At 41.1% G+C, this 26,068-nt stretch overlaps 1 protein-coding gene across 5 annotated transcripts in view; it reads left to right on the top strand.

Moving 5' to 3' along the window:
• The window catches only part of LOC133123371 (dual specificity calcium/calmodulin-dependent 3',5'-cyclic nucleotide phosphodiesterase 1A-like), a 68,781-nt gene extending 44,418 nt beyond the window's left edge, over positions 1–24,363 (top strand). For 4 of the 5 annotated variants that reach the window (XM_061233807.1, XM_061233805.1, XM_061233804.1 and 1 more), the window contains 14 exons: positions 8,713–8,826; positions 12,756–12,938; positions 15,320–15,386; positions 16,337–16,453; positions 16,962–17,102; positions 18,054–18,154; positions 19,319–19,444; positions 19,557–19,658; positions 20,005–20,125; positions 21,431–21,512; positions 21,784–21,904; positions 22,745–22,917; positions 23,321–23,611; positions 24,210–24,363. In XM_061233807.1, coding sequence (XP_061089791.1) covers positions 12,853–12,938; positions 15,320–15,386; positions 16,337–16,453; positions 16,962–17,102; positions 18,054–18,154; positions 19,319–19,444; positions 19,557–19,658; positions 20,005–20,125; positions 21,431–21,512; positions 21,784–21,904; positions 22,745–22,917; positions 23,321–23,611; positions 24,210–24,235 — 1,554 coding nt within the window. In that variant the 5' untranslated portion in view covers positions 8,713–8,826; positions 12,756–12,852 and the 3' untranslated portion in view covers positions 24,236–24,363. Of the gene's footprint in view, positions 1–3,165; positions 3,190–8,712; positions 8,827–12,755; positions 12,939–15,319; positions 15,387–16,336; positions 16,454–16,961; positions 17,103–18,053; positions 18,155–19,318; positions 19,445–19,556; positions 19,659–20,004; positions 20,126–21,430; positions 21,513–21,783; positions 21,905–22,744; positions 22,918–23,320; positions 23,612–24,209 lie in introns of those variants that run through there. The other variant, XM_061233808.1, reaches the window with a different exon arrangement.
• The last annotated feature ends 1,705 nt before the right edge of the window (positions 24,364–26,068 follow it).

Below are 26,068 nucleotides of genomic sequence, written 5' to 3'. Positions count from 1 at the left end.
AACTAGCATACCAAGCTTGGCAGCCAGAATACAGTTTTCATAGGATGTTTTATTAAGGACAACAATAAGAATGTAAAAAAATGTTTCATGAATGGGTCCAAATGGTTTTGATGTAAACATGAGCACTTGTGTTTATTTGTTATTCCTTTTCCATAAATTTGTCAGCAATCACACTAAGCACCACTAATCTCTCGGAATTGTGTATAATTGCCCTCTTGTTGGCCCAGTATTTTATTCTGTTGCACCACAGTGTTGATTTTAGCCATATCGCCAAACACCTGAATACATACCTGCTACATTAAGATCAGTCTCTGTGAAAGGGGAAGAGGGCAGTTTGGCTGAAATGAGGAGAAATATTTTCATGAGCCTGAGTTGGACACACCAGTGATTGCACTCCAGTGAAGGGCTGCGTGCACCTCACCACCCTGCCAAAGCAAGCTGGAACAGATAGAAGTTGTGCTGAAATCGTGTAAGTGGGAAACTGAGAAGCAGGCTTACAACATAAAATAAACCAATGCGCCATATGGACGATACCATCTAAAGTGGAGCTGTAAAAAATGCACCGGCCCAGAGGAATGGAAAGTTCGCTCGGCCGATAAGTCAGGGATATAGTCATCTTTTGCTCTCACGAAACTCCAGAAGGTGATCAGATGTGCCTAAAAAGGTCCTCTGCTGTACTGCAGAATTTACCCAAGTGGAGCTTGGATGATGGGAGTCTATTAGAAGAGGCTAGAGAGTCCTCGCATGTGTTAATAAAACAGAGGGCCCATGGCACAGAGCCCCATTCTCATAAAGCGTATTTACATGGCATGACATTTTGGATGTCGACAGCGTGAACGAGATTGGAAAGACACCAGCAGGGCTGGAAGGTCTCAGTCACGTTCACGCCTAAAAGGAACGCCTGGGAGCAGGAGAGGGTGCCGGGAGCATGGCACTTGTTTTCCAAAATCTTATATTTTTTATTGTTCCATATATATACCCCTAAACACATACAAAAAAACACATAACCAATGTAAAAAAAATCCACAAAAAAATCTTTCTTAATAGAACACAGTATCAGCTTATGACAGATTCATCATTTATCTTTTAAATGTCCTCCTGCAGTGGTCCCGTATGGCCAGGGGCCTGCCTCGTGCAAATTTGAACACGTCCAGATCTGTGAATTAACTGAATGAAGCTCACAGCCCTGCTGCCCAGAGGAATTCATTTGTCACATTTTGGTATTTCATGAATAGTGGCAGCCTGTGTAAATGGGGGAAAAGCCTATATATCCAGCATAATAATATTGTCCTCATGTGATATCTGTCTGTCCTCAGCTGGGAGTCGGATGTATGTGCGATAAATAGTTTTAAGAAAAATAAGTGGTGTGGGAGACTAGCTGCTCACCAAAGAGACTGCCAATAGTCTTTTTTTTTCATACATAAAAGGGATCTGTCAGCATCATTTTCCACATGAGTTGCACGCCTGCTTTTGGTGCGGGGACAATGTTAAGAGGCCAGTAGTCCTCTGGGTGCCATCTTAGGGATTGCGGAATGGGAGACTGTTCAGGGGGCTTGCTGTGGGGTGTGGTGAGGCCCAAGTGACGGCAAAGCCACTCTCTGAGGAGGAAGTTTACACAATGAAGGGCACAGCAAACTCATGGGAATCTGCCCTCTGTTAACCTTCCTAGCTGCGACTCTGAGCTGGCCCAAACACCGGCCTAATGTGGGAAGGGGCCCTTACCCCCACCACCCTAACCCCCCCTCACACTCATATTTATATGCACCCACACCCACATACACGCCCCAAAACATGAGCTTGTGTTATGGCTCCCACTGTGAGTGAGACTGCAAGGAATGTGATAACATGAAAGTAAGCTCGATGCTGGCCAGTAGTGAAGCTGGCAATGTTTCACAGCACTATGCATGAAGCTGATTTAGGAGTGTCCTGTTTTTTAAGTAGATGCTCTCCCTCTCTGTGTTCAGCTGAGATGTGGATACCTCTACTCTCACTCTACTCTCAGTTGAGGTGTCCAGACAAAGCTAAATTAAGACGGCTATCTGGCTTTGTTTTCCTTCTTGAGCTCAGAAATAAGTTGGCGTAGGAGGTAGCTTCATAGAAAGCTTATTAAAGACATGCTATCTTCGGCCTGAATTAACTTTTTATTTTTATTTTAAAGGACTCTCAGTGGTCTCAGAGGACCAACTGATATATAATGCTATGACATTTTCTTCCCAAAATAATGCACCAGTTGTCCCTGATCAATGTCCTTTTTGGCATAGAAATTCTGGTGGGGCACCAATCAGCTTGTCAAGTCTAGCAGTGACTATTGTGAGCCTCAACCTTGCTAGATTGACACAGTGATGAAACCCTTATAACACATTATACCATGGCAATGAATAATAACTGAACACCTTGGGCAAATACGGCATTCTGATTGGCCAAGACATGTCATGTGGGTATGAATTGATTTCATATAACCTTGCTAACGAGAACTGATCGAACAGGTGTTTAGAATTTTTTCACAGCAAAAATATCCAACAAATATCAATGTGTGCAACACCACGCACAATGCATTTATAATTTGTGCATTAGTCCGGTTATTATACATATATACAACAATGTGTTGCCATAGGATACATTGCATTCAGTTCCACTTCACATTGTTAGAAAGATCACCATGGGAGATGTTTCAAACATAATGTAACCAAGTGTTTTAACTTAGGCTGTAACTTACAACACAAGTGAGTGAAGAGAGAATTAGCTAATAGCCTAACGTTTTGTTTCCTTTTGGTGATGGTGAGCTAGTGAACTTTTCTTCTGCAATGATTCATTTGGCTTTTACTTGCAGCAGGCAATTTTAGGCTGCGTGATGAATTATTTTCTCAGCAACACCATTTTTTCTTCCGTTCCCGTTGAGTTTCAATTAATACATTTGTTTCCAAACTAAAAATAAATTGTCCATAGCCATAGCTACATTACTTTGGCAAGTTAGCCGTGGCATAAGCGGGATAATACCCTATGAACGAGTCAGGAGGAACTAATTGCCCTTCAGGCCGACGCGAAGCACCACTCTGTCGGGCCATTATTTCCTCATAACTTACGCGTTCATACGGTATTATCCCTACGTTATTTTTGGAGAACTTTATCCACTGATGGTTGGAACCGTCTTCCACTGGTCGAGAGCAGTGATCCGCGCACCTGCAGAAGGTAGTTTTAAAAGTTTGAAAAGGACGTCTCTTGTTTTACCATTTTTTCCCTGCACATGTATTTAAAATACACATGATACCTTGTGTAAATAAGTCTTTACTTGAGGTAGGCTACTGACTATAGGCTTCAAGTCTTTATGCGAAGCTAACACGTTTTGCTAACATGGAAATTGAGCCTGTGAATGCACAAAAATTAAAATGAAAGTCTGGGTAAGTTGGAAAAAAGGTTGGTGTTTTCCTTTAAGGACACGTTACTACTATAAACCATGCACATTTTAGAAGAACTTTTTCAGTGAAGCCCTGCATCATTCAGGCTAGTTGCTTAATGTCAACACGTAAATCGGTCAAATGTAATTGGTACAATCTGTTCGTATTTTATAATTACTTACAACGCAATGCCGTTTTTAAACGAGAAAGATAGCCTGCTATGCTCCTCTGGGTTCTGTTTAGAGAAACTATTTGCTGTTATTTTTTTAGCTACCAAATAAGGGGAATATATCATCGTAGCACTGTTTTATCCCCAGCATTGTTATTAACGTCATATAAACACCCCTGTCACGTATTTTTCAAAAAATAAACACTTATCTTTTGCCGAATGTAGGCTACCATTTCCCGTTTCTGTCCGTCTCGACCAGGCCTGGCTTTCGAGTTTTCGTACCATTGAATCTATCTGTGCATTTAATTCATTTGAGTCGTTCAGTACATTCAGCACATTTGAGTCATTCAGTACATTCTGTAGTTCATCAGTACATCTAGTTTGAGTCAATTTGGAACAACACTAGTAGAGACCCTTGGAGTTCAAGACCAGGGTTGAGGCAAGGTTAGATGGACACCACTTGAGAGCAGGTTAAATGAGAAGGTTTGCTGGGCTGAATGGCATGCTCTCATTATTAGTTTGGCACTGTGGTAAAAGTACAAAAGACGGCAATATCTGTAATGTGTGAAATAGTATGGCAGTAAATCTTCATTTGAATGTGATGGAGACATTCAAACATTATTGCCGTAAATGTCAAACCCAACCCAAACTCCGCCAGCCTTCGCCTGAACAGATAAGCAGTGCAGCTCTTCAAAAAATTTCACTTATCAGGATCTGATAGTGCTGGTAGACAGATCATTAAGTAGTTAAGAATGTAATATATTGCCTGGATCCACTCAAGTTTTGTCCTGAAGTGCAATTCAATGAAAAGGTCACTTTCTTTTAAAAGAAAGTGAACTTTCTTTCAGTTTGGCAACTTGAGCAATCACCAAAATCATTATTCTTTTTTCAAATATGTTTACATTGGGGGAAAAAAGTAACACATGCATTTATTGTTAAGGGCAAATGTGGTTTGAACGATAGCCGTTATCTTGATTATTTCACTTCACAAAGTAACATAAAAAATGTTCTCTCTGACTCTCTGACAAATGTTTACTTCTGGAATGCAGCAGTAAACCCCTGAGGCTTTTCAGCAATGTGTGTGACTGTGGAGGATGTAACCAGTGTTGCATTGTCGGCCTGGGAGAGTCTGGTCTTTGTGTTTTACGGGGAGGTTACTACTGTTCAACCATCACTCCAGCCATATCCTCCCTGTGACACTCTGGCCCTGGTTGGCTGATGCATTCTGGGAGAGGAGAGTGAGATGCAGTTTTCCCTTCCAAACCCATCTCCCCAAGGGGCTTATCACCTCAGGTCTCGGCGTTGGACTGGAAAGTCCCGCGCGGGTGTTTTTCAGCGTCAGCCATGGCAGTGGCCTGCCCTGGAAAAAGCTGTAGTTCTCACTAACTGTCCTCCTTGCCATTTTCAACACCTTATCAGTGCTGTTCTTGTTTACTCCATCACCCTCCACCCCTGGCATGTCCCATATCTTACAACACCAGAGACCAACAGGCACTGAGGTAAAAATAGCCCCTCATTGACTGATGTAGGTGACACTTAGTAACACAACATTTACATGCCTGTTTTGTCTGCACTGTACACATATAAAATTAGTGTTGTCGTTTATTTTACCATTGTTTTCTTCTCCAAGTCACGTTCTTTTGAGAGAAAGTAATCTTAACCTCAGGCCTATTCCGTACTCAAAATGCTTCTGTGGTGACATCAGTAATTCTGAGTACCCGCTCAAAGATTGCCAATCAATCACACCTATTTTCTTTCTGTCTCCCACCACCAGCACATTCTGTCTTACTCATCTGCTCATAAGGCTTCATTTTCAGAAGAACATATTTGCACTGTTTAATTTGCTGTGGCTCTTATTGGTGCATTTAAAAGTGTGCTCTTAAAATGAAAGTAGCGCATTGCAGCATATTAACGTCAACCTGTCAAGAAAGACTATAGATCTTTTTAAAGTACTGCTAAAAGCAAAGGCTCAGAACAGCATACTGTTGAATGTACAAATAAAGATGTTTATATAATAGTAAAAATTTCAATAAAAGGAAGCTAAATTGTCTTTTTAAAGTGGTTTAAAACTGAAAAATTTTAATGTTTACTGATTTATCTCTGATAGGTGACTGTGCAATGCACTGTGCAGTGAGTGATTGCTCTGGGTTTGCACTGTTTTTGTTGGCTCTGTGATCAGAGACCATTTTACTCAAGACTCATTTTACCCACTGGTTTTCTCCTCCAGTTTTTCCCATTTTGTTACACATTTAACTATGAAACTCTCCAGGACTGTGTATCCCAGCCATGTGATAATGTTTGAATCTGCTCTGTGCATGTTCACACTGTGTGAATACATATATACGGATTAGAATGGTGAAGCTTGCTGGAGAGGCTCAGTCACATTGTAAACATGGTACATCTGTAACAACTCTGCGTGAATTAAACCTTTCATTCTTGCAAATATTGTTACGAAGATGAACCCCAGCTTATTTCATAACAGAGACAAAGCCATTAAAATGGATTCTGTAAGATTCAGTCGGTTATTCAATATGCTGTATACTTGAAGGAGTTTACTTTTTTCCCCCAAAGGAGATCAGTTACTATGATTTTCTCCTTGTTTCATTTGTGGCTCTGTTGCTTCAAAAAATGGGTTTTGGCGGAAGTGTTATTTGCAAGTAACATGTTAGCACAGGCTTGTATGCAAAAGTATTTATGGAAATGTGTTACAAAATCCTACAAAAAATTAATAAGATGATTTGACTAATTTGTGCAAGCAGATATGGTAGGATACCAAGTCTGAAGGTCTCACAGTTTCAGAGATGAATTTTTGTTCTGGATCATTGGTAAATTGGTTGTACTGCACTTAAGTGTAATCATGCATAATTCCACTGTTTGCTCTTCTAAGCTGTGAGCTCTCCCTGTTATATTTGTCAGGACTTGGTTATCACTCCAGAGATTCTGGCACGTGTTCTCAGGATTGATCAATCCAGGATCAATAACAGTTCATTATACTTAGCAAACACAAACACGGGCCCGGATACTCAAGCCTTGATGGCAAAGCTCCATGAGGGGCTTTGGAAAACTCAACACCCTTCAGTTGTTTTCCACTCTTGATAAACAGATAATTCTGGAATGCTTAGATTATGCTTAAAACTGTAATCACAGTTGCTACAAAAGAACATAAGACCTTTTGTTTTTTTCAAACAAGTGTTGTTGGAGATAAATCGAGTGAAAAAGTTAGAATTTAATTTGCCCATACTACTGCATCTGCAACATCATGTCACCGCAACCCTAGTGATTATGCTTTTTCCAGACCTGCTTGACCCCACTCTCCATTACTGTTAGGTCTTCAACCACCATTGCAACCTTTTAATGTAGTCTCACAATTGACATCTTCAGTCTATTTGAATAACCTTATGAGTGAAAATATGTACCATGTTATCACTACACTCTGTGTTTTTACTCCTTGTTTTTCACTATCACCTGTTGTTCTGTATGCCTTCATATGTATCGTCTTCCCTAGTTACTGTACACCCTATTTGTGTTTACGAAAAGCATTATATAAATGTATGCATTATGTCTGCTTATGATTTTGCATGAGGGTAAGTGGAATTAAGTGGAATTCATTGTGGCCATATATTAATCTGATTGGTCTGACCTATTTTTCTATGCATAATTCATATTCAGACTAGATCTTTTTTTGTAATATTAAAAAGTAATTATAACCTTGTTAAGTAAAATTGTTAAAAATAAAATTCCAAGAACAGTACAGTTAGAGCTCATATTAGAATTATAAATAGCATGCATTAATAACTAAACTAGATAACTGAAATATGCAATCCAACAATTTTAGAATTTGTGAGCTTAGGTAATGCAACATTTTTCATTGCAAGAAGTTATTAATATTGTTAATATTAATACTTGGTATAAAATATAAATGTTTTGTATTAAACAGGTTTTATATTACGCTTTCTCTCTGTGATTACAGCTAAAAATTATAATTATGATAATCATCATCATAAGATAATTATTTAAAAATGAAAACTTTCACACCAAATAATTATACTGTATTTAAGGTACAATAGTTCAATTCGGACTCCGCAAAAAATAAGCTCAAACCACAACACTGTTTATCCCACCCCTTCTCTGTGAATGCGCTGAAACAGCATTGCTGTGACAATTAGAACTCATTTTCAACCAATGAGCTTGGTTGAACAGCTATAAATGTTTTGGTACAGAGTGCTGGCCGGTCAATTGCATATTTTGAAACCTGAATTGAAGGACTATAAACACAGACAGAGGGTGAGTCAACATGTCAGTGAGGCTTTTTCAATGGTAGGAAGGGATTTACAATGGTCTTGTAACAATATTTTAACACAAGAATCTTACCTATTGTACCTTTAATACTGTCATATTAATATGGGGCGGCACGGATGGTGCAGTGGGTAGCACTGCCGCCTCACAGCAAGGAGGTCCTGGGTTCGAATCCCCGTCGGCCGGGGCCTCTCTGTACGGAGTTTGCATGTTCTCCCCGTGTCTGCGTGGGTTTCCTCCCACAGTGACATGCAGGTTAGGCTGATTGGAGAGTCTAAATTAGTATTAGTAGTATTACAAGGCAGCTAAGGAGAGAGCATACAGTGCAAACTTAACCTGTTCATCAGCTATAAGGTTGTCAGTGCGCTAACAGAGGTAAGAGTTTGTACTGTGAGGGCTGTTTGGTGGTTAGCTTTATGTTTGCCCTTAACAGCACCATGGAAACAGAGGGTTGTGTCAAAAGGGTAATCTCACGTTGTAATCACATGTTTGCTAATCAATCAAGGAAATAAAAAAAGGCAGCAGCCTCATATACCAAAAAGGCAGTGCTGGCTCCCAGCAGATTCGTTGAGCGATTGTCTTGGATGCAGGAGACCATGTTCCTTTTTTTCCCCTTTTTTCGTTCACCTTTAAAAAAATGATGCAATAACAAATTATATTTCTCAGCTCAGTCCAGGGGGTTTGGGGAAAGGCAACCTTAATTGAAATAGGTCCACTGGAGCAACTCTCAGTTTAGAGAGTAGAATGGAGTTCACTTCAGTAGTAACATCTGGCCTCAGGGTACTGTTGAGTGCAAAAAAACTCATTGAGCCTGTTTGACATGGGTGTAAACTGCCTTTGTGTTCCCTGCAGATTGAGATGTCTGGTGAAACAGCTGGAAAGGGGAGAGGTGAATGTCTTGGACCTGAAGAAGAACATTGAATATGCAGCCTCTGTTCTTGAAGCCGTGTACATTGATGAGACCCGGTGAGTTAGCATCCTGTTGGCGTTAGCATTACTGACGGATATTTCATATTGGAGTTGCAGACATTGACAAAGGCTATTGACAAAAAAAACATAATGTGGGCTTTGTAGGATTAACAATGATACTGTGGGTAATTATGGTTAACAAAGGACTACATTTAACATTAGAAAACTACAGAATATGAGGTGAAAAGATCTACATACAGAATTGTATTCATTATTCAATAGTCATATTATGTCGTTGTATTGGATGTGGTTTTTATGGTCAGGCAAGGCCAAGAGGTTTCAGCAGTTTGTAAACACATTATCTCGATAGCAGCATTCACTTAATCTTAGATTGGGCGCATTGATTTGGCTTAGACTGCAGATAATGTACAAACTGCTGTATTGCACAAATCGAAAATGACTGATAATGCTGTAGAATCTGTGAATAAGCAATCAATGTTTGATATATGATGTAATTTGCGCTTGTCTCAAGTGTGCTTTTAGCTCCAGCCTCCTTGCTAATCTGTTAATATTAATGCACAAATATTTGAGCCAATCAACTTTTCAATTCACAGTGCTTTCCCCAGTAAATAATGCTGTGTTCCATTTCAAAATGCTAACATCAAAAAATGTTGCAAAGGTGACAAATTTTGAGGCAGATGCAGATTTATCCTTATTTTTGCAATAAAAATATTTAGCAATATTTATTAATGTATTGGCAGACAACCTGAAAGTCAGGAAGGAGTTCATGGTTACATTTTACTGATTATATGATATTATACCTATTAAAATGTGAGCATAACTGTTGCATGGATTTTATTTTATTATCTTTGAATTATCTACTTGGTTAGTTAATTTACTAGCAACAGAGTGAGCAGTAGCTACAGTGCCATGAAAAGGTATTTGTCCCCTTCTTGATTCCCTCTGTTATTGCATATTTGTTACGCTGGATGGTTTCTGATGTATTTAACATTTTTTGCAGTTCTATCATGGTCTAATGGCTATGTGTGAGTTCACTTTGGGCCAGTAGCCTTGACCTGTTATGAGCCGGCACAGCATGTTTTCTGCCCGGCGACTGCTGGCACTGTCACAGTGTGTCAAGCTGCGATCTGTCACGGTTGTAGTGTGATGAATGCATCGGGCCAGTGCTTCAGCAGCTCTGCTTGAGTTGGTCCGGAAGCCAGTTGCGTTGAGCAATTCTGACCGTCTGCACATTATCACAATGACCGAAATCCATTCAACACATTCCCTTAAGTAAACAATCACCAAAGCTGAACTGTATGAAGGCAAAATATTAAACGGAGAAAAAAATGTGTCATGTATTTTTAAGTTAAGCACAAGTGTCCATTGAATACAGGCTCTATTTCTATTTCTATGTAAGTTATGTTTTTAATATGGTGCAAGTTTATTATCATGGTTTCACTTTAAGAAGTAAGCATGCTTTTGTGGGCAGTGCACTGGTTCCCACTGGTCCAGTCATCCAGTAGTGCAGATAATTAATGTATTAAGATTTATTTCTTTTAGATTGCTGTATTTACTTTTTCCATAATTCAAGTGGAATTGTGCTGGGTGCTTTTAATGTGTTTAAAATGTGTGAAAACGAAAGGACAGAAGTTAAAATCAAAGGTTTCTTCTGTCGTGGCTGATGATCAAGGTTCCCCTTTGTTCTCTTTGTTTTGTGCATTCTTGGCGAGCCCCGTTGCGCGGTCTGTCTCAAGCGAAGCGAGAGACAGCGACGGGGAACATTTTCAAATGGCAGAGAGTGATTGGCGCAAAGGTATACTTGCTGGCACTGGGAACTCCTTGTCTAACGGGCATCTCAGAAGTCCTTACAGAGAAGGGGAGACAGGCTGGCTCTAGCCTGTTTTCCATGAGCGGTGTCAGCCTCGATACGGAATGTGTCAAAAAGGCTTTCTCTTGATAAGGGGGAAGCCTGCACTTGGAATGCTGAGGTGTTTTAATGTTTTGTTCACAGCCTTATGAAATCTTTCACTTTTCTGTGAATGCCTCTAGAAGTCTTAGTTCTATTGAGCAGGCTAACAGAGCTGTAGACAGGCACATATTAGGTCTGTTGTTCTATTGCCTATGCATTAGCCTAACCTGCATAATGGGACAATCAAGCACAGTCATATAAGCACACAAGTGCATGCTCTGAATTACCAACAGTTCATAGGATGAGATGGAACAAAAATCTGAATACGAGGGTCCCCAGGATCAGGTTTGGGAAAGCTGCAGTTGGAGGGATCCTGGTCAGTCATACAAGTAAAACTTCAATAATATAACCATCTCTATCAGAACAAAATATGTAACTGAAATGGTAACACTGAACAATCATTGTTCTGTCAACTCTGTTGCTCTGGTCAGCCCTGGTACAGAGTAAAATCTGTTTTCATAGAAGAATAAGATTTTCTGATGTGTCTGGACTAAAAGATATGCAGATGTTTTGTATTTGGAGAGATTTGAGGACAATTGAGGACATCTGGGTGCAGTTTTGAGAAACCCATGTGGAATTTGCATGCCTGTCCATATCTTTACCAAATTCTGTATACAAGTTGACATCAAGCTTGTGCACAAATATAACATTGTTATTGGTTGGTCCATGACTTAAAAACACATTCATTACTATTCAACCTATTAAAACAATAAGGTGTGTACACTCTATGTACATTCTACAACATTAATTTGTTCTGTCTCAAGTTTCTGAATGGTACAAGCCTCTTCTGTAATTTAAGTCTCCAACCATGTGTGTGCAGTAAATAGTTTTTGAGATATTGACACTTTCATAGAATATTGCCATTGACACTAGTACAAAATAGGTGGAAAATGCAAAGTGGAAAGTGTTAACTCTCCAGGGAATCCCAGACAGCTAAGATAAGATTTTTTGTTTTATTTATTTATTTATTTTTATTTGTTTTTAATCAGAAAAGTGGTCTGTTCCTTATTATGTTACTTTATTTAATTTAATGAAATGCCAAAAAATATCTGGAACATTTAATGTTGGGGGGGAATCAATTTGCTAAAAAAGTGTTCTTATCTACTGACACACTAATGCAGAACAAAATAAACATCTTACCACATCACCATTGTATATCCTTCAAAATTTAGTGCGTTTCATATAGTGAGCAGCTTGAATTGCCAATGCAAACATGCCATGAAGCATCAGTTTAGTATTCCTCATATAGTTTTTTCTCTTGTGCTGCCACATCATCTTGTTTGTCTTGCGAACTGTCTTGTGTAATTCATAGAGAGGGCTCTCAATAGTTGATTCAATGTAATTGTGTGAAGGCAGAATGACTCATCCCTGAATGAAAGCCTGTCCGTTATCCTGAAGCTGACAGCTAGTATTCCAGCAGTGCAGGTATTCACTACCACAGAGAGCTCCTTACACAAGCAATCAGATAAGAGCTTCAGTACGTGCCTATATACTGTATTAGCCTACATAATAAAAGCATGTGCATGAAAATTGTGACAATGAAATAATGTCTATATGATGTTTTAATTAACCTTATCTCTCTCTCTCTCTCTCTCTCTCTCTCTCTCTCTTTCTCTCTCGCAAAAATAGTATGATTTCTTTCTCTGACAGATTATATTAAAGATTTGAATATTGTGAATGCACAATTTATCTCCCTTGTTTCTTAAATATATTCTGAAAATGTTTCAATTAAAAGACAAAGACCGGTATTTGTGCTAACATTTTTGGATATAGGGTGATGCAGATACGTTTGTATTTTTACAAAAACACTGTTGCATTGTATCTTTTTAAAAATTGTATTCAGTTCCTGTTCTTGGTTGTAGCGTCACAGCCATAGCCTTCAGGAATCCTTCTTATTAGGAACTAAGTGTGTAGAGCGCGAGAGCCGATTGGCTGTGACAGAATCACGCTGCCTGCGGGCTTTGGCGGACAGGGACTGGATCGTTTCTGATGGAGTTATGCGATATTTTCACAGGCGACTCTTGGACACCGAGGATGAGCTCAGCGACATCCAGACGGACTCTGTGCCGACGGAGGTCCGTGATTGGCTGGCCTCCACCTTCACCAGAAAGATGGGCGTGGTGCGGAGGCGGCCTGAGGAAAAGCCGAGGTTCCGGAGTATCGTCCATGCCGTTCAGGCTGGCATATTTGTAGAAAGGTATTACAATATCCATATACAATATCTTCTGCAGCAGGGAGTACATACAGTATGCACACTTAGGGACTAACACACAGGGATATACGTATCTGAATCAAATTTGTCTATGAGAACAGCAGACATCAAAGAGCATTCTGAATAACAGGTATTCTTATTTTTTTATATGTAAATGATATTACACAATTTTGCACTTTTATTTGTCCTCACTCTTTCAATATCTGTCTATCCCCAGGACACAAGCATGATCTGGGGTTGATAAGCTGTATTTGAACACAGAGGAAATTATGTCACAGTGGCCAAACCAAAAAGTTGAAAAGACGTAGTGAGTGGGATGTAGAATTACAGCAATACATTATAATCGCCCTTGTAATGGAGTGTTTAAGTGATGTGATTAAAAAATGTATCATTTTCTGGTTGAGAGAATGGAGGTATGCTGCAGTGCGTCTTTCTCAAAGAGCTGTGGTCAGTGTCTCTCATTCCCATGGCAACAGGAATTGCAGTCATCTGTTGCTCATGAAGTTCTGTTTCCCCAGAGGGGAAGTTTTTTTATAAAATATAAAAGAAATTATGTTGTATACATGGCTCCATGCTGAAGCTGAGTATCCTACATGGCAATAACATGAATTTCCCAAAAATGATCACGATTAAATAGCTATCCTTCCCAGTCATGTGCGCTACAGGCTGCCCGGTTAAATCTATTTTCCGAGAGATATTATTAAGCATCTAACACTCTGATTTTAGCTAATTGAATTTAATTTTAGTGACATGGTTCATTAAATATGAATACCTTTACTGTGTTTCATGTTATGAATTATTAAGTATGACTGATCAGCTTTATGTTTCATATTTAAAACCTGACATTAATAGAATTGTAGACAAGCCCTGAACTCCATTTGGTTGTTTGAAGCCAAGCAGGCAGATGATGGAGAAACCTTCTTTGAGGTCTCTGACAGGAAAAGAAGAGGCTTCGTGTGATGAGAAAAACTGGCTCTGTCACAGCAGGTCATACCTCGTGTTACTGACTCCCTGAAGCCCTTCTCATGGCCTCCTCCTGCTCGCATTGCAGTGCATTTGCCCGTGCGTCACCGGGACCGTTTCATGCGAGACAAGTCCCGTTTAAATACTTGCCCTCTTTTTTAAGAAAAAATAATTTTGAGAAAAATGTACCCCTATTTGGAAGTGCTGGTTATGCCAAATGAATCACTGCCCATGCTGGACCGCTGCAGTAGAACCATGACCTCAGTTTATTGATCACTCGCTACCAGACTTTACTTTGTTTTTTGTATTTTGATTCTTGGATCACGGTCTGTACCTTTGGTTTATACTGCGTTTGGACTTTCACCTGTGACCTCAACCAAGATTCAGATTACCCTTGTTATACCTGTTAGCCCCATGATTGGACTTTTGCCTTTTGAAGAATAAAGACAGTTATTCTGCCTATTTCCGGGTTGCTATTGGTTCTTCTGTCCTGACACCTGACAACCTGGCAGCAATAGGGCTGGCAGCAATAGGGGGAGATTCTGTATCACTGAAGACTGATAGCCTGGTGTTGTGTGGCACATTACTTGCAGGGACTAGTGCAGCAACAACTGATTTAAACCTACCCTACACCTACTGAGACAATGCTAGTTTTTGATATGCCTCCCATACAGTATCTCCTCACTGACTTTGCTGTGACATAAACATTTTTAGGGCATAGTCTACACTATGAAATTTGGAACCACCTTTACTGACTGAGCCTCTCAGCCCAAAAACAGGCTTTCACTTAATTCTTGCTGCACCTATTGAGCAGACCTAGGTCAAATACGTATTTGTTTTGGATTTAAATGCTTTTCTGTACTCAATTGATCTTGCCTGCTACTATGAAACCAACCAACAGGACCAGAAATTTTGAAAATATTTCATAGGTTCCAAGTCAAGGTCAAAAACAATTTCGTATTTGACCAATATCTGCTACTGAGTGGCTACAAAAGTGGGCACGCTCACTTCGTTCTATTCGTTCTACAGGTTGGCATGGTCAGGTTTTGAAATACCATTTGTGAATTGAGCTTCCTGTTTTGAATTCCAGTCTCCCAATGCAAATTTCTCCAGGTCGAGGTTCACATATGATCTATGCAAAACCTGGTGGGTAACCTGGTCTCCACTGCCCACTTCCCCAAGATACATTCTTTCATCACAAGCAAGAAACTATGTGTAAATATGTATTGCCCTTAAGTGCTTGCATAAGCACTGAATTGCACTGATCAACAGGAATGCTTGCAAGCAAACATTTGCATATTGTGCATTTTGCTGACATTGTGGAGAATTCAACTGCCATACTGAACTTAGTGCAGGTGTGACATTGCTTTGTAATATATCACTGTGATGATTTGTCTCTTAAGGATGTACAGACGGACATCAAATATGGCTGGATTGACGTACCCCCCAACTGTGATTACTGCCCTCAAGGTAATTATTGTAGCTTTAGATCAATGATATTTAGACTTGGCCAGCTTTGGAATATTTTTTTATTACAAAGGCATCCTGTTCCGAAACCAAGTGATCATACATTATAGAATAAGGCTTCTAACAAAAGTGAAAAGTTTACAAGGAATAAAAAGCAAGATCATGTCCTACTGTACCAGTGAACTGAAATGCACTACTATTGCATGCCAACCACAACTATTGACAGTGGCAAAACTGTCATTATATGTCGATACTAAAATGTTTTCCCTGGCAATTCAGTCAGCCTTAGCTCCCCTCCTTTAAGAAAATTGGTATTGAACATGGGATGTTTTGTTTCTTGATACTGTTGCAAATCAAGCCTTTTGAGCTCCAAATCAATATTGTCACTAAGCAGACAAATGTACTTTCTTCTGTTATTGAACACATGACAAAACCAGCTGTCACTCATCTTTGAATGTACAGTACTCCTCTTCATATATGCACAATCTTTCACCATTTTAGCTTCTTGCTAGCGAGCTAGCTCTGACTGACACAGGTGACTCCACACAGGTGCAGAAACTAATTGGTAGTTCAGAAATGAGAGGAGAGGGAGGGGGCATTATTGATTGCTGTGACTAATGGAAAACAGACCTTTAATGGATTAGTACTACTAAAAATATCTCAGATGAAATCTGTTGAAATACTTGTTTTTAAATATTTCTGAAAAAGACTTAAAAGAGCCGCAACACAGTCATCAAAAAGTTTGAGTACTACTGTGCTGGATGCTTTAAATAATGTAGCTGAACGCTAAGCTTTGATAGTGGCCTTGATACGAATTAATGATCAACTTAATTATTGTTTATTGAAGCTATAAAGATGAGATTTTCAGTGTCAATTATTGATGAGATGTCATTATTCCCTTGTGTGGCTATCTGGTTCTCTCATTGCCGTGGCTGGCATTTTGTCACCTGCAGGATGTCGATAAGTGGTCTTTTGATGTTTTTGCACTCCAAGAAGCCAGCAGCGAGCACGCCCTGAAGTTCCTCGTCCACGAGCTTCTCACCAGATACGACCTGATCACTCGTTTCAGGGTGAGAGCCGCGACACTGAAAATGACAGTGTAGACGGTGCTCCTCTGTGCAGCGCTGCTTCTCACAGGAATCCCACTTTAAACCCGGCATGTTTATATGTTTATGTTGTGAATGTTGGCCTGTTTTATTCATTCCACGGTCTTGGTTCAAGCTCAAATAGCCACTCTCAGTTTTATTTGGTTGTCTCCTCCTCGGGGTGGACTGCAAAGGGCAGTGGTTAATGTGGTTAAACCTTGGCCTAAAACCTGGATATGTAAGGTACTGTGATTTTCATGGTTTTATGACCTGTCCTGAGAGAATGGATAAAGAGAACAGTGATGATAATGATAATGATAATGGTGAAGTGGATGGTGATACCAGCCACCAATGTGTAGAGTCCACAACAGCTGAGGTGTAAAAGGAGAGAGCTGGGGGATATTTATATGATTAAACTGAAAGAGCCAGTTTGGGAATTGGGGGGCTAATACTCCTCATAGACAGTGTCTAAGGGTCTTGCGTTCTCCCACAGATCCCAGTCTCTTCGCTGGTTTCCTTTGTGGAGGCACTGGAGGTGGGCTACAGCAAGCACAAGAACCCGTACCACAACCTGACCCATGCTGCCGATGTCACACAGACTGCACACTTTCTCATGCTCCACACAGGCATCATGGTATGTTCCTTTCCAACTTCTGCTATTGCACTTTAGCCATCGGCTTATTTTAGCCCAGAGCCGTCACTCCGTCACTATTTATTTATGCAATGAAACTTTGTTTCAGTACCGCTGTTGTTAGGGCCTTATACTGGATATGCTCCATTCTGTAAGTCACTCTGGAAAAGAACAGAATATACACTCACTGAGCACTTTATTAGGAACAGCTGTACACCTACTTATTCATGCGGTTATCTAATGTGTGAGAGCAGTGAAATGTATAAAATCATGCAGACATGGGTCAGGAGCTTCAGTTAATGTTCACATCAACCATCAGAATGGGGAAAAAATGTGATCTCAGTGATTTCGACCATGGCTTGATTGTTGCCAGATGGGCTGGTTTGAGTATTTCTGTAACTGCTGATCTCCTGGGGTTTTTCACGCACAACAGTCTCCAGAGTTTGGAGAAAATGGTGCAAAAAACAGACAACAGCAGTGAGCAGCAGTTCTGCAGACAGAAACGCCTTGTTAATGAGAGATGTCAGAGGAGAATGTCCAGACTGGTCGAAGCTGAAAGGAAGGTGACAGAAAAGCAAGTAACCACGGATTACAACAGTGGTATGCAGAAAAGCATCTCTGAACATGCAACGTGTCAAACCTCTAAGTGGAGAGGCTACGGCAGCAGAAGACTTAATAAGTCAAAACAATATGTATAATAAAAACCTAATAAATACCTATAAAGTGCTCACTGAGTGTAAATATCCAGCAGGAAGTTCCATACCAGTGAAGAAGCAGTCCTGGGTCTTTTTGCTGATTAAAGCTAATAAATAAGTATATCTGAAACTTACAGATAAGTTTCTATGTTTCTTCTAGTTTTCATACATTAAAGTTATTCCCCAAGCTGTTACATGTGTTGTTTTATTTATTCATAAAAAAGGGAAATGTTCTTAGGAATTAACATTTATCTCCAAGCATTGGCTCACTGAACTGGAAATCCTAGCCATGGTGTTTGCAGCTGCAATCCATGACTTTGAACACACCGGGACCACCAATAACTTCCACATCCAGACCAGGTGAGAGGTGCTACTATAACAGTGCTGAAAGTACTGTTCAATTGTTATATTTAATGTTATCAGGTTTCATTGTCCATGTTATCAGGTAGTCTATGTCTATGTCTATGTCTATGTCCAACTCATCCAGAATGCAGCAGCTCGTCTGGTCTTCAACCTTCCCAAATACTCACACGTCACCCCCCTGCTTACTTCCCTCCACTGGCTGCCTGTCATGGCTCGCATCAAATTCAAAACATTGGTGCTAGCCTTCCAAGCAGTTAAAGGGTCTTCCCCAGCTTATCCACAAAAAATCATCAGACCCTACACCCCTGCCAGACCTCTTCGTTCAGCCTCCACAGGCTGTTTGGCACCTCCCCCTCTCCGAACCTCCACCTCACGCTCACGACTACTGTCTGTTCTGGCTCCACGGTGGTGGAACGAACTCCCCGTTGAGGTCAGAACTGTAGAATCTCTCCCCACCTTCAAGCGCAAGCTGAAGACACACCTCTTCAAGCAGCACCTCTCCCCGTCCCTCCCTACCTCCCTGTGAACCTTAATTGTTGTCTCTGTGATGTGCTTTTGTATCGGTATTTTTAGTTGGCTAGGTAAGCAGTGTTTGGATAGTTAACTTTGGTCACTTTTGCTCTGTTTGTTTGTTTCTTTGTTCTCAAAAAAAAAAAAAAAGGCCCTCGTCCTTATCTTTGTTGTACAGGTAGCAGTTGAAATTGTACTTCCCTCTAGGGTCTTTCAGCGAACTTATCCCTGGTTATGGGTATGCACTTTGTTGTACGTCGCTCTGGATAAGAGCGTCTGCCAAATGCCAATAATGTAATGTAATGTAATGTCTGTGCTTCGAGCACATGGATACACGTTGTGTGCAAGCGTTGGTGTACTTTGGACTAAAGCACAGAAGAGGATAGAATTTAAAATTCTTAACACATACAGGCTGTTCATACAGTATTCTAGCTTACTCTAAGTCTCGAATGCAACCGTTCTGGCCGTTCTCTGCCAAGCACGGGTGAAAAGTCCAGGGCTCAGAAAGTCCTGTCATGTGTTCCTTCCATCCATGAACTCAGCCATTTGATGTCACTAATCAGTTCCACTGGGACTGGGACAAAATACAAAATACCGGGGTGGACTGAATCTGAATTACTATCCTGTGGTAATTATGCTTTTTGTGTGCAGGTCAGAAGTGGCTGTCCTTTACAATGACCGCTCCGTCTTGGAAAACCACCATGTAAGTGCTGCCTACAGGCTTATGCAAGAAGACGAGATGAACATCCTGGTCAACTTATCGAAAGATGACTGGCGGTAAGAGTTTGGTTTGTTGAATGGGGTATGTGTTTTAGGTAGTCTTACCCCTGTTGTTTGGGTTTCTTGAATGGTGTGTTTACCATCTCTGACCCTCTCCTGACATCTGTAGGGAGCTGCGTTCCCTGGTCATTGAGATGGTCATGAGCACGGACATGTCCTGCCATTTCCAGCAGATCAAGACCATGAGGAACAACCTGCAGCAGCCGGAGGGGTGAGTGGACGGCCAGCCCCGTCAGCTGCTGCACCTCTCCTACAAATCCTACACCGTCTCTGGCCACATACTTTAACCTTTGACCCCTAACCCTTTCAGGCCCACTGCCCCCCTCACCGCACAGATCTGTCTGTGTCAGACCTGGGTCAAATATGTCATTGTATTGGATTAAAATACTTTCCTATGCTTTGCTGAGCTGGTGTGGTGTATTGGAGCCTATGAATCTATGAAGTGCAAACGTCTGGTCCTCTTGGTTGGCTCAATTGATCACAGGAAAGAACTTGAATCCCAAACAATAACATATTTGGCCTATGTCGGCTGATGCTATGTTCTCTGTGGTTGACAGGATAGACAAGGCTAAAGCCCTATCTCTGATGCTGCATGCAGCGGACATCAGCCACCCTGCTAAGACCTGGCCTCTGCACTTCCGCTGGACCCAGGCCCTGATGGAGGAGTTCTTCAGACAGGTACTGTACACAGAAGTCACAGTCAGAATACTAGAGGTTCAGTTCTGTAAAACTGCAGATGTACCATTCAGCAAGATTCTGAACCTGAATTGTTTCAGTACATCCTGTATAAAGCTGTGATGGAAAGTAGATAAACATTTCAATTTTTTATATAGCTATAATTCAGGGTGCTGGTTTTGATCAATTATATAATATCTCAATATTATGTATGAACGATCCATGCAAAAGGAAACATTCAAGGAACAGTTAACACCTGTTAGTCATCCGTTATCTTGCTTTTGCACAGCTGAAGATGGGGGGACTGAACACAATCCCATCTGTTTCTGTGAAATGGTAAAATATACACCGATGAGCCAAAATATCTCTACGAGACCTCTTAAAGTGGCCTGTGTTATCTGACACCAAGACATTGGCAGCAGATCCTTTAAGTCCTGTGAGTTGCGAGGTGTTTATCCAGCACATCCCATAGTTCCTCGATCGGATTGAGATCTGGGGAATTTTGAGGCCAGGCCAACACCTTGAACTCTTCATTATGTTCTTCAAACCATTCCCAAACAATTTGTGCTGTGTGGCAGGGCGCATTATCCTGCTGAAAGAAACCACTTACATCAGGAAATACCGTTGCTATTAAGAGATGTACCAGGTTTGCAACGATTTGAAACGAGGTGACGCGTGTCAAATTGACATCCACACGAATGCCCGGACCCAGGGTTACCCCACAGAACATTGCTCAGAGCACCACACTCCTTCCACCATCTTCTTCCCACAGTGCATCCTGGTGCCATCTCTTCCCCAGCTAAACAGTGAACACGTACTGGCCACATGGTGTTAAATAAAACAGGCCTCATCGGACCAAGAGATCTTCTTCCATTGCTCCAAGGTCCAGTTCCGACGCTTACGTGGACAAGAGTTAGCATTGGCACTCTGACCGGTCTGCAGCTACACAGCCTCAGGGTCTGACCAGTCTGCAGCTACAGGGTGCAATGCATTGTATGTTATGACACATTCCTCCTGTAACCATCATTAAACTTTTCTGCGATTTGTGCCAGACAGATTTGCTCTGTCTTGTAATGCTCCGTTGTTACAAGATAAACAATGTTATTTGCTTCATCTGTGAGTGGTCATAATATTTTGGCTCATCGGTGTATGTATAAAAGCAGATTGTCTGTACTTTGATCCAAATACCTAAAGTATGTAGTAAAAACAACACATTTTACTTCACCGTTAACATACTTTTGGAGGGCACTGCATGCTATGTGACTCAGACTTAAACCCCAGTTACAGAATTTGACAATGTGTTTGCAGGGTGACAAGGAGGCAGAGCTGGGGTTACCATTCTCCCCTCTCTGTGATCGCAAGGCGACAATGATTGCACAGTCACAGATAGGTGGGATTCACATCTTACTGCCATCTGCTTCCATTATCAGGATTTAGGAAAAGCTGTCATTAATTTGTTGAAGGGCTATGAAAGTCTGTCAGTGCCCCCTACTGGGCATGCAAGATATTGCATTGGAATTTGTTTGTGTGCTGTTAGTATTAGAATAGAGGCAAACATTCAGTTTAAAACTTCTAAAAAACAATGTGAAATGTTTTTTCTTTTTTGAAATTGTAACATCCATAATGTTTTCTGATGTGTGAATGAATGTATTTTCTTTCAGGGTTTATTGACTTCATCGTAGAACCAACTTTCTCTGTTTTGATCGACTCAACAGAGAAGATAATTACTCCTCTTATAGAGGAAGCCTTAAAATCAGGGGACAGAAGAGTACTTCGATCCAGGTATGGCTCCACAGAGTCTGTATAGCAGTAATGTGTAGCATGTAACCTTTGTGCTTATTCACAATGAAGTATTGTCTACTACAGTGTCTTGTCGTTTTGAAGCTGCACATGGTGTTGTATAAAAATAACAATAAAATTGACTGTGTCACATTTGAGAGGGGGTATGTATAATAATAATAATTTGTTATTTAGCTGAAGCTTTTATCCAAAGTGACTTACATTCTAAGCAGGAGACAATCAACCCTGGAGCAATGCAGGGTTACGTGCAAGGGTGTCCTTGCTCAGGGGCCTAAGAGCTGTGCAGATCTTATCGTGGCTACACTTGGGCTCGAAGTACCAAACTGGGTCCCGCACATGTACTTCAGCCACTAGGCTACATGCTGCCCTGTATGACACCTCATAAAACCAGGGAGTGCGTTGAACCGAAAAGTTTCAGCACTGCACCTCCAGAAAGTATTTCATGGTGTACTGTGACTGTGTATTGGTACAGTATAGTACCCTTGCACATGTTAATACTTTCAGCAGCCATACCACCATGTACCCTGTGCCTGCTGAATGGCAAGCTAAGCAAACGTGGACTTGTTTGCTTAGCTTGCCATTCCCCCTCATGACTGTAAAGAGCTTTGAGTATAAATATAAATTTAGAGAAGTATAAATATATAAATTCAAGTAATTACTATTATTATTTCAGAAATTCATTAAAAGTTTATTAATCTGAAATGAGAGGACAGTCCCTGAGACAGCCACCCCCTCCCTGTTCTGTTTAAGTGCAGGCATAACAACTGCAGGTCAGCCATTGGTTGTTGTCTTTAACTCCTCCTACTGTGTTCTATTTAACAGCTTGACTGGTGCTGGCTCAGGAACAGTAGTGGAGTCCGTGCAGAGATCGAACACTGAACAGGGCGCTCCCACAGACTACTCCCTGTCCAGCATCAACCTGAAGCAAGTCCGCCAAGTACTGGCCGAGGTCATCCAACACAACAAAGAGCGCTGGAAGGAGCTGGCGGTTCAAGGTGCCTGTGAACGCCGCCATGTCGGTGGCCTTCCCCTTAATGAAGCACTTCGATGTTCCCAGCCGATGTCCCAATTACAGAGAAAATTAACATCCTGTCTCATCCCTTCACGATACTGTGTAATTTAACATATACACATACCCATATGTGGAATTTAGAAATGTCTTTGACTCATGAAAACGGATGCATAAACTCCGTAGCTATTGCAGTGTTTAATGTGAGTACATAATTTAGTCAGATCTTAAGTATTCACTTATACTCATGGCCCACCTTGACCCTCTGGCGATACACAGTGAACACAAGAACTGAGTAAATTATGACCTCTCGAAAAATCTAATGAAACACTGCAATCCAGAAAAGGCTGAAGGGTGACAGCTGGGTCGTGCTGTTTTTCTGCCCCCAGAGCTGGCGAGCAAACAGCTGCAGTCGTGCTCCCGGGAGGAGAAGGAGACGGACACCAGGGGCGAAACTCGTGAGCTGAAAGAGGTCACGTTGACGCGGACCAACTTCGCCACACGGAGCAAGTCGAAGTCCCCGAATGATCTGAACAGCACCGGTTCCAATAACTCTTCCCAGAATTCCGTGACCCCGTCTGCGGATGAAGAGGAGGAGGAGGAAGAGGAGGAGGGGGCTGGCTCATCTCCGGCCAGCTCAGACTCACAGAGGCACGGCGAAGAGCGGCTACCGTGGAACGGTAATTCCCTGAAATTGAAACTGTTACCTGTCATCAGTGCTCTAAGCAAAAGCATGCGCAAAAGCATGCAACTGTATGAAATGCTTATAAATCAAATGCTTATAAGTCATAAGTGACGTGACTGCCGATTCATAGGCGATGTGATTGGTGCATGATGTGATTGTGTTGGTGCATGATGTGATTGGTGTATTGGTGCGTGATGTGATGGTGTGTTGGTGTGTGATATCATTAATGTGTTGGTGTGTGAGGTGACTGCCAATTTGTAGCCGATGTGATTGGTGTGCTGGTGTGAGACGTGACTGCCGATTTGTAGCCAATGCGATTGGTGTGTTGGTGTGTGATGTGATTGTGTCAGAGCATGATGTGATTGGTGTGTTGGTGTGTGATGTGATTGTCAGGGCATGATGTGATTGGTGTGTTGGTGTGTGATGTGATTAGTGTGTCGGTGTGAGACGTGACTGGCGATTCGTAGGCGATGTGATTAGTGCCTTGGTGTGTGATCTACCTGCTGTTTCAGTAGGTCATATGATTAGCATGTTGGTGTGAGACCTGACTGCCGATTTGTAGGCGATGTGACTGGTGTATGATGTGTTCTCAGGAGAGAGACCGGAGCCGGGCCTTTAGGAGGATCCTCGGAGCCCTTTATGCCCACTGCCACAACTCTGCTTCCCAGATATGATTAGTTTGTTTTGTAAATTTCAGTTTAATGTATTATTTATTAAAGATGGGGTCCTGCTCCCCTATGCACCACAGTGCACTGTGTCTTCTTTCCTTCGAAAACACTCAAACATTCACCAGAGCAGACCATAATGAAGAGAAAAAAGACTTAAATTATCCACCAAGCCAAGTGTGGCAGAAATTAGTTGGTTATTAATATGTGACTGGCAGTGCAGTGCCTCTCACAGAGAAGTACCTTTTACCAAAGTTACCCCACAACAGCAAACACACCATTAGGTGCAAATACTTATACAGTATCAATGGGTAAGCATTGCACACACTATGAGAGCAGATGGTCTATTCACTGGGATTGTATGTTTGCTGACAGTGCTAGAATTGCTTTACTTTCCCTAGTCTCCTGTTACAATTCCAGATACTGTTTTATACTAGTATAAGAGTTTTTGTGTTTGAGGCTGTAGAGGTGCTGTTTACGTGTTACTAATGAATTCCCAGGTATTCTGCCCCCAAGATCTTTCCTCACCAACTGAAAATCTGGGTTCAGTGTTCATGGGAAAAGGGACGTAGGTCAAATTGGCATTTACCATTTTCATACTGTGATGCCTGTGCTAAATACAAAAATGAACAGCAATCAGATTGGCGCTCAAATGCTTCGTAAAATAATACGAAAACTACAAGACTTTTATGCCTATGTTTCATTGAATTCTTCACGGTTGTCACCTGCTAATGTCATATGCAATTTGTGTGCTATCACTTTCTGAAAAAAAATCTGAAATGTTTTTTTTTTTTTTTTTACTTATGTAGCCTGTGGTCTAAATAATGGAAATGTAAAATATTCGGCAATGCACTTGTACAGAAAGATTCGTAATCGAAGTTAAGGATCACACATATTACTGCAAAAATATCTATTATGATGTGTGTTTTGTTTTGTAAAAATGAGTGTAAAAACAGCTATTATTTGTTAATGAGTGACATTTCTACATGCAAAAAAGATTCTGGGGTTAAAATTTGGTCAAGAGGCTTTATTATATGGGGGCAATGAGGGTAGGTCATTTTTGGATTTGTGGACATGGGGTGTGTACATAACATGAAGATCACACAAGGGTTAAATGGGATAGCATGGGGCTTCAGATGTACTCCCATTCCCTCGTGGACAATTAATCACTGACTCACACAAGAATAAAGGCACACAAGAGTATGCTTGTTTTGCTTGTCCAACTTCCAAACCCTTCAGATTTCTTCCTCTGTTGTTTTCCTTCAGAATGCCCTCTTTGAAATCTCTTTGGTTTAGATTAGGATGTGAGCCTCAAGTCCTGCTTGATGAATGAAGTTATATAGCGATATATTTTTGATTTGTTTTTCATGAGACGAGAGAATGAGTGATGAGCTGAAAGAGGTGGGACTATGGTATGACTGAAAAGGTTGGTTTTCCAATGTACAAAATCATGCGTGTCTGATGGGGAGAGGTGGATCCACTGGTCGATCAATTATATGTCACACTTTCTGAAAAGATTCACAAAAGATGCACTCAGTAAGCCTCCTTGCTCTTCCCTCTTAGCGCCTTGAAGGAACATTTAACGGATTAGAATTTCCGAGACGAGGAAGGATCAAATAAGCGATTGGAATGAGCCCCTGGGCTTTCCCCCTAGTTCCCTAAATGAAAGGGGAAGAAACATTATTTCTAATGGTTCCAGAAGCACACGGGTGTAATGATTCCTGCTGAAATCTCAGCAATGAAAAGAAAGACTTTTCAAAGACTTCTAATGAACAGTTCATTTTCTG

The sequence above is a fragment of the Conger conger genome, chromosome 3, assembly GCF_963514075.1.
Source record: "Conger conger chromosome 3, fConCon1.1, whole genome shotgun sequence".
Lineage (NCBI taxonomy): Eukaryota > Metazoa > Chordata > Actinopteri > Anguilliformes > Congridae > Conger > Conger conger.
The sequence above is the reverse complement of the archived record's forward strand: the minus strand, read 5'-3'. Positions and strand labels throughout refer to the sequence as shown.